The sequence below is a fragment of the Eulemur rufifrons genome, chromosome 7, assembly GCF_041146395.1.
Source record: "Eulemur rufifrons isolate Redbay chromosome 7, OSU_ERuf_1, whole genome shotgun sequence".
NCBI classification, from domain to species: domain Eukaryota; kingdom Metazoa; phylum Chordata; class Mammalia; order Primates; family Lemuridae; genus Eulemur; species Eulemur rufifrons.
Window position 1 is genome coordinate 282467953 of NC_090989.1, and position 13472 is coordinate 282481424.

Genomic DNA, 13472 nt, shown 5'->3' on the forward strand with positions numbered 1-13472 from the left:
ACAAAGCCTCAGAGCATAGAGCCGAGATGGAACTCAGGGCTTTCAGACACAAGCCAGCTTCCTTCACTGCCCAGACTCATACGGGGTTTCTAACTAGGGATATGGGGCTCCATGAACCCCTTGAAATTGCACGGAAAATGTAATGTGTTACTGCACTTTTCTGGAGAAAATTCCAAGGCTTTTAATCAGGGGTATGATTTTTTTTTTTGTAATATTCATGAAATATTTAAAGAAACAATTCCTGCTCTCAGTAATATCAAAGGTGGGCTTTGGTGCCATCCTAAGAAGTCAGAAGTGTGCCTTAATTGTTCCCGACTGGGCGCGGGGGCTCACGACTCTAATCCTAGCACTCTGGGAGGCTGAGGCAGAAGGATCGCTTGAGCCCAGGAGTTTGAGGTTGCTGTGAGCTGTAACGACGCCACTGCACTCTAGCCTGGACAACAGAACGAGACTCTCTCTCAAAAAAAAAAAAAAAGAAAAGAAAAAATTCCCAACTTTTCTCCCTGTATTAGACCACTTTGCTTTGACTGTTGTTTTCATTACTAATCTGCTCTCCTGGAGGTGGGTAGGAATGTGCAGACCCTGAAAGTGGCAAACGCTCGCCCTCAGAGGAGCGAATCCGGCCTCTCCCCTCCTTCACACGGCTGTCATCAGCTGTCATCAGCTGTCGGAGCAGCGCTCGGGAGCGGGGAGTGGGGTGAACTGGGCCTCCAACCCCCAGCTCGCTCCTGGAACTCCCCCCAGTGCGAAGAGAAGGAAGGCAAGGCCGTGAGCAAGTGCTGCCTTTGGGAAGGAAACTGAGGGTCGGTTCCCCTCGGACGGCGCCTTCAGCAGGGCAGCGCTCTGCGTGTGACCCGTGAAACGCACCTCTGCGGTCTCGGGTGGGAGGGCAGTGGAAGGAGCAGAATGGGGTTGGGGGAGAGAGAGGGAGAGATTGCGCTGGCGACGGCTCGGGACTTATTTATTGTGCTCGCTGTTGATTAAGCCGCTCCGCAGCAGGCGCGGCTGGTAAATACACAGGCTGATTCATTAGTTTCTGACCATCTGCTTCCCGGGCCTGGGGCGGGGGGCGGCGGGCCCTGCGGGTCAGGGCAGCACGGCAGCGCCGTGGCAGCGTGGTGCCCCCGTCGCCTGGCAGAGCCGGCTGTGTCAGTCTTCCCCGTGACAGGCCGAGCGCAGCTGGGGGCTTTGGGGGATACTATGTGGCCCCCCTGCCCCGTGGAGACCACCAGGAGGCTGGGAAGGGTGGGGCACGAAAGGCGGGGGGACGGAGAGGGACCCGGGAAAGGGTGAGGTGTGGGTGATGTGCAGCAGTTGGGGGTGGACAGGAATAATATCAACACTCAGTATGAGATATATTATTGATATAATTGTCGTTATATTAATAGCTATTAATACTTAATATGATAATAACTGTAATTTAGTGAGCAGTTATCGAGGCCCGGGCCCTCTGTGGAGGCCTCACTGCGCTGTCCAGATAAGCTGGGCATTAGCTCTGCTGGGAGGCCGAGTCGGGGAAGGAGGGCTTCCTGGAGGGAGCCCAGGGAGGACTTCAAAAGCCAGGGGGAGGGAGAGTGGCTGAAGGAGCACAAGCTCCGAGCGATGGGGACGGCAGCCTGGGCAAGGTGGGTGGGAGCTTCCCAGGTGGGCCTTGCAGCCGATGCCACCTGCTGCCCTGTGCTGAGAGACTGGCTCCTGGGGGCAGGGAGGGTCCAGAGAGAGCCTCTGGGGAAGTCATCAAACACGCACAATTCGGTGCCTCCCCTCTGGGCTCTTCCTCCCACCCTGTCGCCCCCTGCTCCCCTGGGACGCCGTGTGTCTTAGTTGCTGCCGTGAAGATGCCACAGACGGGGCTGACGCGGCAGATGCTCATTTTCTTGCAGTCCCGGAGGCCGAGGTCCAGAGCATCTTGCTGGCAGGTTGGTTTCTCCTGAGGCCTCTCCCTGACTTGCAGACCTCGCCTGCCCGGTGCCTTCCAGCGGCCTGTTCTCCGTGCGCGCGTGCCCTGGCGTCCTCCACCTGTCCTGATCTCCTCTTCTCGGGACGCCAGGCAGATTGGCTCAGGGCCCACCCTGAGGGCCTCATTTAACCTTAATCACCTCTTTAAAGACCCTGTACCCAAATACCGTCACATTTTGAGGTACTGGGGTTAGGGCTTCAACATAGGAATTTGGGGGGGATGCAATTTAGCCCCTAACGAGGCCCAGGACTGAGGGGAGGGGGGATTGCTAGGCTGTGGGGGGCACAAGCTTGGATGCCGACGGTCCTCCTGCCCCGGTGCGAGCCCTTAGGGCATGTGCCCACCGCACTCCTCCCCGGGGGCACGGCTGAGCCCTGGACTCAGAGCGCCCTTCCCTGCAGCCTGCTACCCTCTCAAGCCGCTGAGCCACCCCCACAGGTCTCTCAGCCCCTGCCCGTTCAGGCGACAGCACAGGACAGGGTGTGACTTGCCCAGAGTCACCCAGCCAGAGCGTGAGAAAGCTCAGACCCCCACGAGGCGAACCAGGTCCCCCTACCTGCCATCACGCGTGTGAACTCACCAGCGGGCAGGAGCAGGCTTGTCCTCAGAAGTACCCCCGGAGCCAGCCCCGCCCTGCCCTGGGCCTCGGTTTCCCCCTCTGCTTAATAAGGCCTTGGGCTCTGTAGTGAGCTCCTTCCACCCTGGGTCCCGTGAAGCAGCAGGGCCAGGCCAGGTGGAGGGGACAGTGGCACCCCAGCAGACGGAGCTATTTTGGTCAGGGAGGGCTCTGTGAACCCCAGGGCCAGCCCTGCCCACTGAGGAGCCCTGGGCAGTCTGGGGACCTGTGCTCCACCACAGAGGATCAAAGCCCGGGGCCCAGGGCCAGCTGCAGTGACGCCTGGCGGGGGCAGCGCGCCCACTCCCCCGTGGGGGCCGAACAGCTCATTTGGGAGTGAGAGGTTTTAACTCAGATCCAAGCCATTTTGTCTCTGAGCAAACCAGACACCTGAAATATTCATCAAAAAGGGCTGTGAGTGGTCTGGGCTGCTGTGAGGTTGTTAGTGACAGTGGGTTTTGGTGTTTTTTTTTTTTTTAATTGATAGACTTTATATTTCAGAGCAGGTTTAGATTTACAGAAAATGGAGCAGATAGTGCTGAATGCCACCGCTCCCCGCCCCTTTGCAAGCCTCTGCTGTTATCAACATCTTGCATTAGTTGGGACATTTGTTACGTTTGATGAACCAATACTGCTGCGTTGTCATTAACTAAAGTCTGTAGTTTACGGGAGGGTTCCTTTGCTCTTGGGGTCGCGTGCGTCTGCGGGTTTTGGCGTGTGCGTGAAATCGTGCCTCCGCCATTGCGGTGTCACACAGAGTAGCTTCACTGTCCCCACAGGCTCTGCCCCGAGCAGCCACCATGTTAGTGACATTTCCAGGTCTCTGGGGTGAGTTCACACAGCGGACCAGACGGGGGTGGGGTAGGGGGGGAGGCATGTGATCTGCCACAGCGGGGAAGCCACAGCTGGAACCCGCCCAGTGGGGCCAGCTTCCCTGAGGACTCCGGACTAGTGAGGCCTCTGCAGCCAGACGCACCTGACAGGTGGGCTGGGTGGGGTTTGGGCCAGCGAGGGGCGGTGCCCTGCGGGTCCCAGCCAGCGCCCCTTTGGCCCGGTTCTGTGAACAATACTTCTCCCACCGATGTGTGGGCTTTCCCAGCCAGTTCTCCAACTCTCTGGACACCAACGCGGTGTCCAGCAATTCAGTCCGGTTCTGCCACTAACTGCCCAGAGGCGGCGTCAGACCTCTCAGGGGAAGGGCTCAGTCCTGGGGGGCTGCCCCCTCCTCCGACAGCACGTCCGGAGCCTCCCGTACTTCTGGCCAACGGGCTATAAATAGGGGGTTTCCTCAGCACCCCTCAGGTTTGAGAATTTGCTGGAACAGCTCACAGCACTCAGGAAGGCACTTGACTTAGGTTTACCAGCTCAGCTAACCAGAAGCGATGCACAGGGCAAGGTATGGGGGAGGGGCTCGGAGCTTCCAGCCGCCCTTTGAGCCCTCGATGTGTTCACCACGCCTAACGGTACTTTGTAAAGGGTCGGGAAGGCATCTTGGTGTAGGACACGTTTAAAGAGTCAAGAACATGAGTGGGAATTTTTGAGGCAGACAGAGAGTGGAAGGGCACATCCAGGAGAGGGAATGTCATCTGCAAAGGCTCAGAGGCACAGACAAGCGGGGCTTGAAGGACAGGAGTGCTTGGCCGGGAGGCCCAGGAATGGTGTTACCAGGTGTGGTGTCAGTGTTGATGTGTTAAAGGGTTAGGACTTCATCCTCCAGGCAGTGGGGAGCCATGGAGGACTCTGAGCAGGGGACTAACACCCACCCTTCTTGGTTGTCTGTATTTAGAGTAGGAACAAGTGTGTGTTTTCTTGGGGAGCCATGGAGTTGCATGGCTTTGTGCACTTTGGGGAAATGGGTACAAATGACCCACCTGGTGCCGGACACAGGAGCACAGGCTCCGTGACCACTGAGCAGATGTCTGGCGCTCGGGCAGGGGCCAGGCTGGGCGGAGGCTTCCCAGGCCGTCCCGAGCCGGCACCCACCCTTCCCTTCTCCCCTCCCTGCTGCAGGAAAATCCCTACCTGTGCAGCAACGAGTGCGACGCCTCCAACCCGGACCTGGCCCACCCGCCCCGGCTCATGTTTGACAAGGAGGACGAGGGACTGGCCACCTACTGGCAGAGCATCACGTGGAGCCGCTACCCCAGCCCGCTGGAAGCCAACATCACCCTGTCGTGGAACAAGAGCGTGGAGCTGACGGACGACGTGGTGATGACCTTCGAGTATGGCCGGCCCACGGTCATGGTCCTCGAGAAGTCCCTGGACAACGGGCGCACGTGGCAGCCCTACCAGTTCTACGCCGAGGACTGCATGGAGGCCTTCGGCATGTCCGCCCGCCGGGCCCGCGACATGTCATCCTCCAGCGCCCACCGGGTGCTCTGCACCGAGGAGTACTCGCGCTGGGCGGGCTCCAAGAAGGAGAAGCACGTGCGCTTCGAGGTGCGGGACCGCTTCGCCATCTTCGCCGGCCCGGATCTGCGCAACATGGACAACCTGTACACGCGGCTGGAGAGCGCCAAGGGCCTCAAGGAGTTCTTCACCCTCACCGACCTGCGCATGCGACTGCTGCGCCCGGCCCTGGGCGGCACCTACGTGCAGCGGGAGAACCTCTACAAGTACTTCTACGCCATTTCCAACATCGAGGTCATTGGCAGGTAAGGCCGGGTGAGGGCCCTGGGGATGTCACCTGGTGCCGGGAATGTCACCTAGTCCCTGGGACGTTACGTGGTACCTATCTGGGACGGTGCCCACTTCCTGGGATGTTACCTGGTGTTCCATCAGAGGGACTGTTACGATGTCTGGGGCTGCACAGACAGATGCTTGGGCTTTTCCATGGAGGGAGGTGCATGTGTGGATGACCAACGTCCTCCCTAGGGTCCGGGGGGTCTGGACGGCAGGAGTGGGGCCCCTCAGTGTGGGCAGGGCTGGGATAGCGCCTGGCACCGTCATGCGGGAGCTGCTGGAGCTGTTTACTGACTCGGTGGATGTCAGGGCTCCCAAGACCACCTCAGGCTCAATGATGGACCAGAAAAACTCGCAGACTGAGCAAAGCTGTTGCGCTCGTGGTTACAGTTTGTTACAATGAAAGGACACAGACTGAAGTCAGCAGCAGGAGGAGGTGCACGGGGCAGGCCCAGGAGAACCAGGTGCAGCCCTGGTTGTCCTCTCCCGGTGGGGCCACGCGAGCTGCATTTGGTTCTCCCAGCATCAGTGTCGACGGCACACGTGGAGAACCAGCAGCCGGGGCACTTGCCTGAGCCTTGGCATCCGGGTTTTTACAGGAGTTGACGGCTGGGCGTGGTGGCCCACTCTGGCCGGCCTCGTCTCCAGTCTCCAGAGGCTGAGCTGGTGCTGCGTGGCCAAGGCCCCCCACAAGTCACATCATTAGCATAGACTCTGGTGTGGCCCAAGACCCCCAGGCAAACAGGGACACTTATCAGATGGGACAGTCCCAGGGCTCATGGGGTTAGAGGTCACGTGCCGGGCGCTGGGTCAGGTCAGCCCTTCCTTTGGAGTGTGCAGGGTGCAGACAAGGTAACCTGTCCAGACTGCCAAGGTAACCCCCAGTTCTGGAGAAGGACAAGGTTAGAAGACATCAGAGGAGGTAAAAGCAGCCCTTGATTCCCAGGAGCTGTGTAGACTGGGGACGGTTAAGTGGTTCCGCGCGTCATTTGTCTGTCTGGCAGATAAGGTGCTGGTCTGTGGGGCGAGGCCTCTGTGGAGGGGGTTGATGACAGTCATGCCTCTCTCGTTCCATCGGGCTGAGGGTCGAATGAGTGAAGTTGACGAAGCCCTCAGAACAGTGCCCAGCACATAATATGTGCAAAACAACGGAGTGAGAGGGCTGGGGCTGGCTGAGGGAGGACGGAGTGGAGAGCGAGGGTGTGGGGCTTGATCGAGGCCGGGAGCACAGCTGAGGCAGGCGCAAGCAGGGGCCACACTGGGGGCCCCACTGGGACGACCCCCTGTGGGCATGTCCACTGCAGGCTCCAAGCACTGCCTGAGTGTGTAATTCTTGACATGTGGAAAAAGCAACGTGCTGCATGGTGTGTATGGCATCATCTTGTTTCTGTAAAGTACATGATACGCCTGTGTGTACAAGTTCTGTGTCTTAAAGAGACGTTGGAGAGAAGTTTGGGCAGGCACAGGAGAAATGTCACGGGTGCCTGCCAAGCGGCGTTGGGAGGGGCAGTGTGGTGCTTTGTTTTCAGCTTGTGTTTGCATTTTATTTTACTTTGACAATGTGCAAAGGCAAGGGGTTTGTGAAGTGGGAGTCAGGTTCAAGGCTGGCAGATGGGCGTGAAGCAGGTGCGTACACAGGGGCCTGTGGTTCTGACACCCGTGGTCGCCGGCCCTCCCCTAATTGAGACAGGATATTTAAACTCAGGAATGCTCTGGAAACCACCCCCTTTATGGGCACTGTTACGGAAGTTGAGAGTCCAGGCTTTTGTCCTCTGTTTGTCTCTCTGACCTCCGCCCTCTGGAGACAGTTGGTACAAGACACCCCCGAGCCCCACGGTTCCACCGGGCTTAGCAGCTCCTGGGTGGGAACCAGGTCCCCAGGCCTTCCCCTGGTCCCGGCCTGTGTTCTGACCTGCACTGGGCTGTGGCAGGGGGACCCCCATCTTCAGGAGTCTGGTCAAGGGCGGCCTTAGGCTTCATTAGGCGACCAGTGTGGGGTCCTGACGTCTGGGCTGGCTGCAGGGTGGAGGCCAGGATGGTGATAGTCGGGGCCTTGTGGTGCCCCTACAGCCCCGGCAAGGTGACCTGGCATTCAAGCCCCACCCCTCTGGACCCCTCTCCGGGCCTCAGTTTCTCATCTGTGACAAGAGGACTGGGACTGCCTGGAGCCCATGTCTCGCTGGCAAAGTGGCAGGGCAGACCCTGCCTGGTGGCTCACGGCTCCTGCTGGCACCCAGCCTCTGTGGGCAGCGGGGATTAGCCGTGGTGGTGGCAAAAGTGCAGCACTCAATTCATAGATGGAGTAAGTACTCGTCAGGCGGCTGGTTGGCAGGAAAGTGGCAGCTTGGCTCATCGATTACTTAGGTCTGGTTAGATGGTTCAGCAGAGGGCTGTAATTTCCTCCTCTTTCCCCTCTTAACTTCCCCTTGGGAAGGCCCAGCTGTGCCAAGAAGCCAGCGAGGCCCAAAGAGGCAGGACCAAGTGGCAAGGGGGCATGTGGGCCCCAAACAGAGGATGCCCCCAGAGTTCCTGAGTGGGCGCCTGGGGACCCCGAGGGTTCTGGGATTTCACGCTGAACCTGTTCTGCGGCTTCCCTCAGAACCTCACGATCCTGTTCCCCCGCCTCTCCCTGTGGCTGCCAGCGATAATCGCAAATATTTGTTGGGTGTTTGCTACGGGCCCCTTTGCTACTGAGTGCTGTATAAAGGGCTTCGTGTGCGATTTCTTGTTTAATCAACAGCCATCCGATTCCCCCGTGGTTACAAAGGTCTGAGCTGCCGCGCGCCGCGCACTGAGCCAGCCAGACCTGATCCCCGGCCTCTGAGCCTTCCCTGCGGGAACGGGGCTCCCCGCAGCCTGTGTCCTCAGATGAGGAGGCGGAGGCTTGTGGGGTCCGGAGTATAAGGAGATCACACAGCTCCGCTAAATGCTGGACAGCCAAGATCCAGCCCCGAGCGCGTCCAAGCTCAAGTCCGTCTCAACCGCTGAGCTGTGGGCGAGGTGCTGGCCCCACGGCTTCCCTGCCCCTGGTCCCAGCTCTGGCTCAGGCCTTCTTGAGCTCAGGTGGCCTGTGTTACGGGGCCTCCCAGCAGCCTCTGCTCCCAAAGCCCAGGTTCTTTGATTCAGTGGCTGTTCACTGTTTTATCCCTCAATCAGCTATTCACAGCTCCAAGGCCCCCCATGGGGGAGGCAGGAGTGGGAAATAGAGGTGCCTGGCTGGGGCAGGGCCACAGCAGCTGGGGAGAGCCCAGGGCCCTGGGGAATGAGAGTTTGGTACGAATCAGGGGTAAGAGGAGGCGGCAGACCGAGCTGCAGCCCCACGGGGTGGGAGGGGAGGCCAGGCGCTGGTGGCACAAAGAGGAACACAGCCACCTGCACCCCTGGGTGGCCCCTCCTGCCTCCCGCGGGCCCTGCCCCACGTGCTGGTTCCTGGAAGGCAGGAGGGGGGCGGGAGCTATTTTCTCCTTCCACACATGGGGGAACTCAGGTGAAGAGCTGAGAGCGGCTGGCTTAAACTGTGCAGGAAATCTGGGGCGAAATCTGGACTGACAAGGAATGAGATCATTGCTTTACGGGGCTTGGAGAGGGGCCGGAGCCCCCACCTCACCCCTAACACAAGGGGCCCAAACCTGACCCAGCACCTTCCAGGAGAGCTTTTAAGGACAAGAGTCCCAACCCTGCCACCAACAGCTTTGGGCCTAGGAGGTTTGGGGTGAGATCCAGAAAGCTGTCTCTGCGAAGCCCGCCAAGTGAGCTGGAGGGGGAGCTGCCAGGTGGATTAGCTGGATGACTCCAAACTGGCGGAACCTCGGTTTTCTCATTATCACAGTGTTGCGTTCCCTGGTTAGACGGCAGGAGAGATGAATCCCAGGTGTGGGGACCAGGCTGCCTGGATGTGAGGCCATCACTGCACCCACCCCAGGTGCTGGAGCTTACGAGCTTTTTGAGTTTGTAGGGATTACAAACCCAAATGTCCACAGGGACTGGGAAGACAGCGTATGTGGGTAACACAGACCAGCGGGAGCAATAGGGAGGGGTGTGGTCTGTGGAGAAACGGAGAGGGCAGGCCCCTCACAGTGGACGGCGTATTGCCAGATCGGATGCTGCAAGGGCAGGCACACAACACGTATCCATGTGAATTCTCTTGATCTTTAAAATATTAACACCTACTTCAAACATTTTTTAAAACTCTGAACAGGTTAAAAAAAATGCCCCTGCAGCCCAGGGTACCTCACGAGCTGCCAGTGTACCCCCTCGGCTCTGAGATTGTCAGTGTCTGCTTGTAGCTGTGATACAGCCGTGTTCAGCAGGCCCATGGCAGGGCTGTCATGCCAGGAGCTGAGTGTGGGCAAAACGGCCTGGCCAGCCCTGCCCACTCTGGGTCTGGGAGTTGGAGGGAAGAGGGGAGTCATCCTATCCTCACCCCCAGGCCAGGCCTGGGGACAAATTCCTCTGCCCAGAAAACTCTTGGAAGCTCCAGGAAAGCAGCCCAGCTGGTCCCTTGCCAGCTGGGAGCAGGAATGGAAGAGTGAGCTTCCTGTTCGTGGAGGCATTCAAGCTGGGTGGGATGGTGTTTGTGGGAGATGATGGAGAGAGGTCCTGTGCACCAGATTGAAGTCTTGTGCACCTGTTTTAGTCAACAATAATAAACGTGGATTTAGTGAACAGGGACAGTAGGTACCATTTACTCACAACGAGCCAAGTGTTGTGTCCTCACTCCATTTCTGCCTGGGAGAAAACCTGCTGGATCCCAGAGGCCGAGCTGGGCCTGGACGGGCCATGCGTGGGTCCCCTAGATTCAGCTGGGGTCCCTGGGCTGCCCCAGCTTGTTTTCTCTTCCCTGACCTTCTCATCTTCTTGCACAGCGTCCTGTCCTTATCGATGACGATGGCGATGGTGGGGTAACTGGAGAGGGACAAGAATAGCAGCGGCAGAGGGAGGAAAGCCTCTGAGGGGGGTGGGCGGTGGGGTGGGGAGGGGCGTGCAGAGAGAGGTCCTCCCGCACTCCCCATGCCTGTGCCCACCCCTCCCTTCCTCAGCTGTTCTACAGGAAAAACCGGGGCGGGAAGAGAATTCTGTGATATTATTCTGCCTGTGCCGACTCCTTACAATTCTGTGAGGGCAGAGCTTCCTCCTTCAGCAATGTCAGCTGTCACTCACTGAGAATTCTTACCATCCGGGTGGTGTCCTAAGTCCTGCATGTGCGTTTCCTGATTGAGTTCTACCCAGAGAGGATTATTGTCCCCATTGCACAGAGGTGGAAACTGAGGCCAGGAGGTTAAGGAATGGATGGAGGTGCCCATTTGGATGGCTATTATCAGAAAAACGGAAAATAGCAAATGCGAGAATGTGGAAGGTTAGAACCCGTGTGCGTGGCTGGTGGGAGTGCGAGACGGGGCAGTGCGTGGGGCGTAGTGCGGTGGCTCCCGAGGAGGTTAAACACAGGATCACCACACAGCCCAGCAGTTCCACGCCTGGGCGTAGACCCCGACGCAGTGAAAGCAGAGACTTGAACTGATATTTGTACATTCATTTTAATAAAAGCATTATTCCAAGTAGCCAAAAGGTGGAAACAACCCAAATGTCCACCAGCGAGTGGACGGAAAGACGAAACGTGGTGCACGCGTGCACAGAACATCGTTCGGTCTTACAAAGTGGGGAAGTCCTCACGCGTGCAACATGGATGAACCTTGAGGACTTTATGCTAAATGAAGCAGGGTAGTTACAAAAGGACAAAACCCGTAGGATTCCACACATGCGAGGTCCCCAGAGTAGTCAGATCCATGGAGACAGAAATAGCATGGCGGCTGCCGCGGCTGGGGGCGGGAGTGGGGAGTTAGTGTTTAACGGGGACAGAGTTTCCGTTTGGGAAGATGTAAAAGTTCTGGAAATGGATGGTGATGAGGTTTGCACCACATTGTGAATGTACTTGATGCCACCGAACTATAAATTTAAAAATAGTAAGTTGGTGAGTTTTTACTACCTAAAAAATAAAAGATGGGCGGATGGATGGATGGATGGATGGACGGCCTTCACGTCAGACTGTCCAGGTGCAAATCCTGGATGAGATGTGGCCCTGGGCAAGTCCCCTAACCTGTCTGTGCCTTCTTCCTGCCTCCGGAAGACAGAGACAGTAACCCCGAGGGTGAAATGAGGTCGTCAGTGTTACACAGCGAGAACTGCAGATCGAGGGGCTCCTGGGGCTTCTTCTCCCTGGGCCTGTGGGCTCTTAGAAGGGCAAAGCGTGGGCTTCAAGGGTCCACAGACTCACTGAAACATGTGCTAAGTGTCATGTGTCCTGTCAGTAGGAGAGCAGGCCCAGTTTTCATTCCATTCTCAAAGAGGGTCCGTGATCCCGAAACGTTTGGAGAGCCCCTGGAAAGGCAGTTTCGTGTTTTGCTTCCCATATTTTAAACCCAACATATATTTTCCCAGCTCTTTGGGGACAGAGGTTTTGTTAGGCGCAGCTCACCTTTAACTGCCACCACCAAGCCTCCTGAGCTATTGCTTCCCACCAGAGAGTGGGCACGCGCGATGAAAGATAAAGTTGGCCATCGCGGAGAGTTGGAGGCGCTGGCGGGGGGCAGATGTGTGGAGGAGCCAGGGGGCGGGGGGGTGCTGGCCTCTGGGCCCAAGAGGCTCCTCTGGCACCTGGGCTCTGCTCTCCTACCACTGTGGCCCCACCCTCAGCAGACGGGGCAGAAGAGGGGTCTCCAGGGTCACAGGAGGTGCAGGAAGCCCTGCAGGTGCTCAGGGGTGGAGTCACTCACAGTAACGCCCTCCCAAGGGTGCTGGGAAGATTCAACCCTTAACAGGCACCTACCACATGCTGGACACAGCCAAGTGCTTGGGATCCGCCGGCTGCGTGGGGCTGACACTCTAGTGGGGCGATGTGGGAGTAAACACACTAAGTACCCTCCAGTGACAACAGGTGCTCAGCAGGAAATAAACCAAGGTGAGCTGGGGACTCTAAGACCTAGAGCAGGGGGTCGGGGAGGGGCCCCTGGGGCTGCGGCTTTGAGGAAGAAACCTGGAGGGCATGTGGGGGCGGGAGACCAGGACGGTCCTTCCATGCTGACAACAGCATGGCCAGGTTCTGGTGGGGGCCGGGGGTGACATGGGCCGCCTGGAGGTGGCCTTTGGCGGCAGAGTTGGCAGAGTAGCTGGTGGTGGCAGGGCACAGGAGGCACCAAGGACACCCCCAGGTGCCTCACTCGAGACACTGGCTGGATGGAGACTTTACCTTGTCAAATGTGGACAACTGTCAAATGGGGAAGAGGTTTCTGGAGGAAATTTTTAAAAATATTTTTCATTTTATTTTTTTTATATTGTCCTACAGTAAAATTGGCCTTTTTGGGATACAGTTCTGTGAATTTTAACACGAGTGTAGATTCCTACAACTACCACCACCGTCAGGGCCAGAACTGTCCAGTCACCAAAGAACTCCCCGTGCCACCCTTAGTAGCCACACCCTGCCCCACCCTTGTCCCCTGGAAGTCACTGATCTGCTGCCTGTCACGACAGTTTTGTCTTTTCTGGAAAAGTCCTACAGATGGACAAGCTTACGCAGCATGTCACTTTTTAGACTGGCTTCTTTTGCTCAACGCCACGCCTGTGAGGCTGCTGCCCAGCGCCGCCCGCGGGCTCCCGCGCCGCTGCTGAGTAGGGTCCGCCGTGGGGACGGGCGCTTCCCGTCCCCGTGGTGGAAGGACATTTCGGTTGCTTCCAGTTTGGGGCGATTATGAATAGAGCTGCTATAAACATTCGTGTAAAGGTTTTTGGGTGAACATAAGTTTTGCTTTCCCTTGGGTAAACACCCAGGTGTGATGGCTGGGTCGTGTGCTACGTGTAGGTTTAACTTCAGGAGAAACTGCCAGACCGTCTCCGAGAGGCTGTGTGCGGGAGGAGGACCGAGTTCTATTTTGGCCCTGCTGGTTGTGAGACGCCTTTGAGGCATCCGGAGCGTGTGGACCTCGGAGTGTGAAGCGCAGGCGAGACGGCGCGGGGAGGCCTGGGCTCGGGATGACGCCTGGCGCCGCCATGGGGGCGTGCGAGACTTCCGAGGACGAGGGGGCCCAGGAGCACCCGCCTGCGACGTGGCTGGAGAAGGCAGATGGAGGGGCATCCGGAAGGGCAGAAGAAGGGTACCAGCAGGGCGGCCCCCGTGTCCCCCGCGCGGAGGGGTCCAGGAGCGTCCGTGGCCTCGGCAACGCG

General features: G+C 58.0%; 1 protein-coding gene across 1 annotated transcript in view; it reads left to right on the plus strand.

Moving 5' to 3' along the window:
- The window catches only part of NTNG2 (netrin G2), a 59272-nt gene that overhangs the window by 18999 nt on the left and 26801 nt on the right, over nucleotides 1–13472 (plus strand). Inside the window, exon 2 of the mRNA XM_069474773.1 lies at nucleotides 4587–5230. Within this exon, the coding sequence (XP_069330874.1) occupies nucleotides 4587–5230 (644 nt within the window). The remainder of the gene's footprint in view (nucleotides 1–4586; nucleotides 5231–13472) is intronic.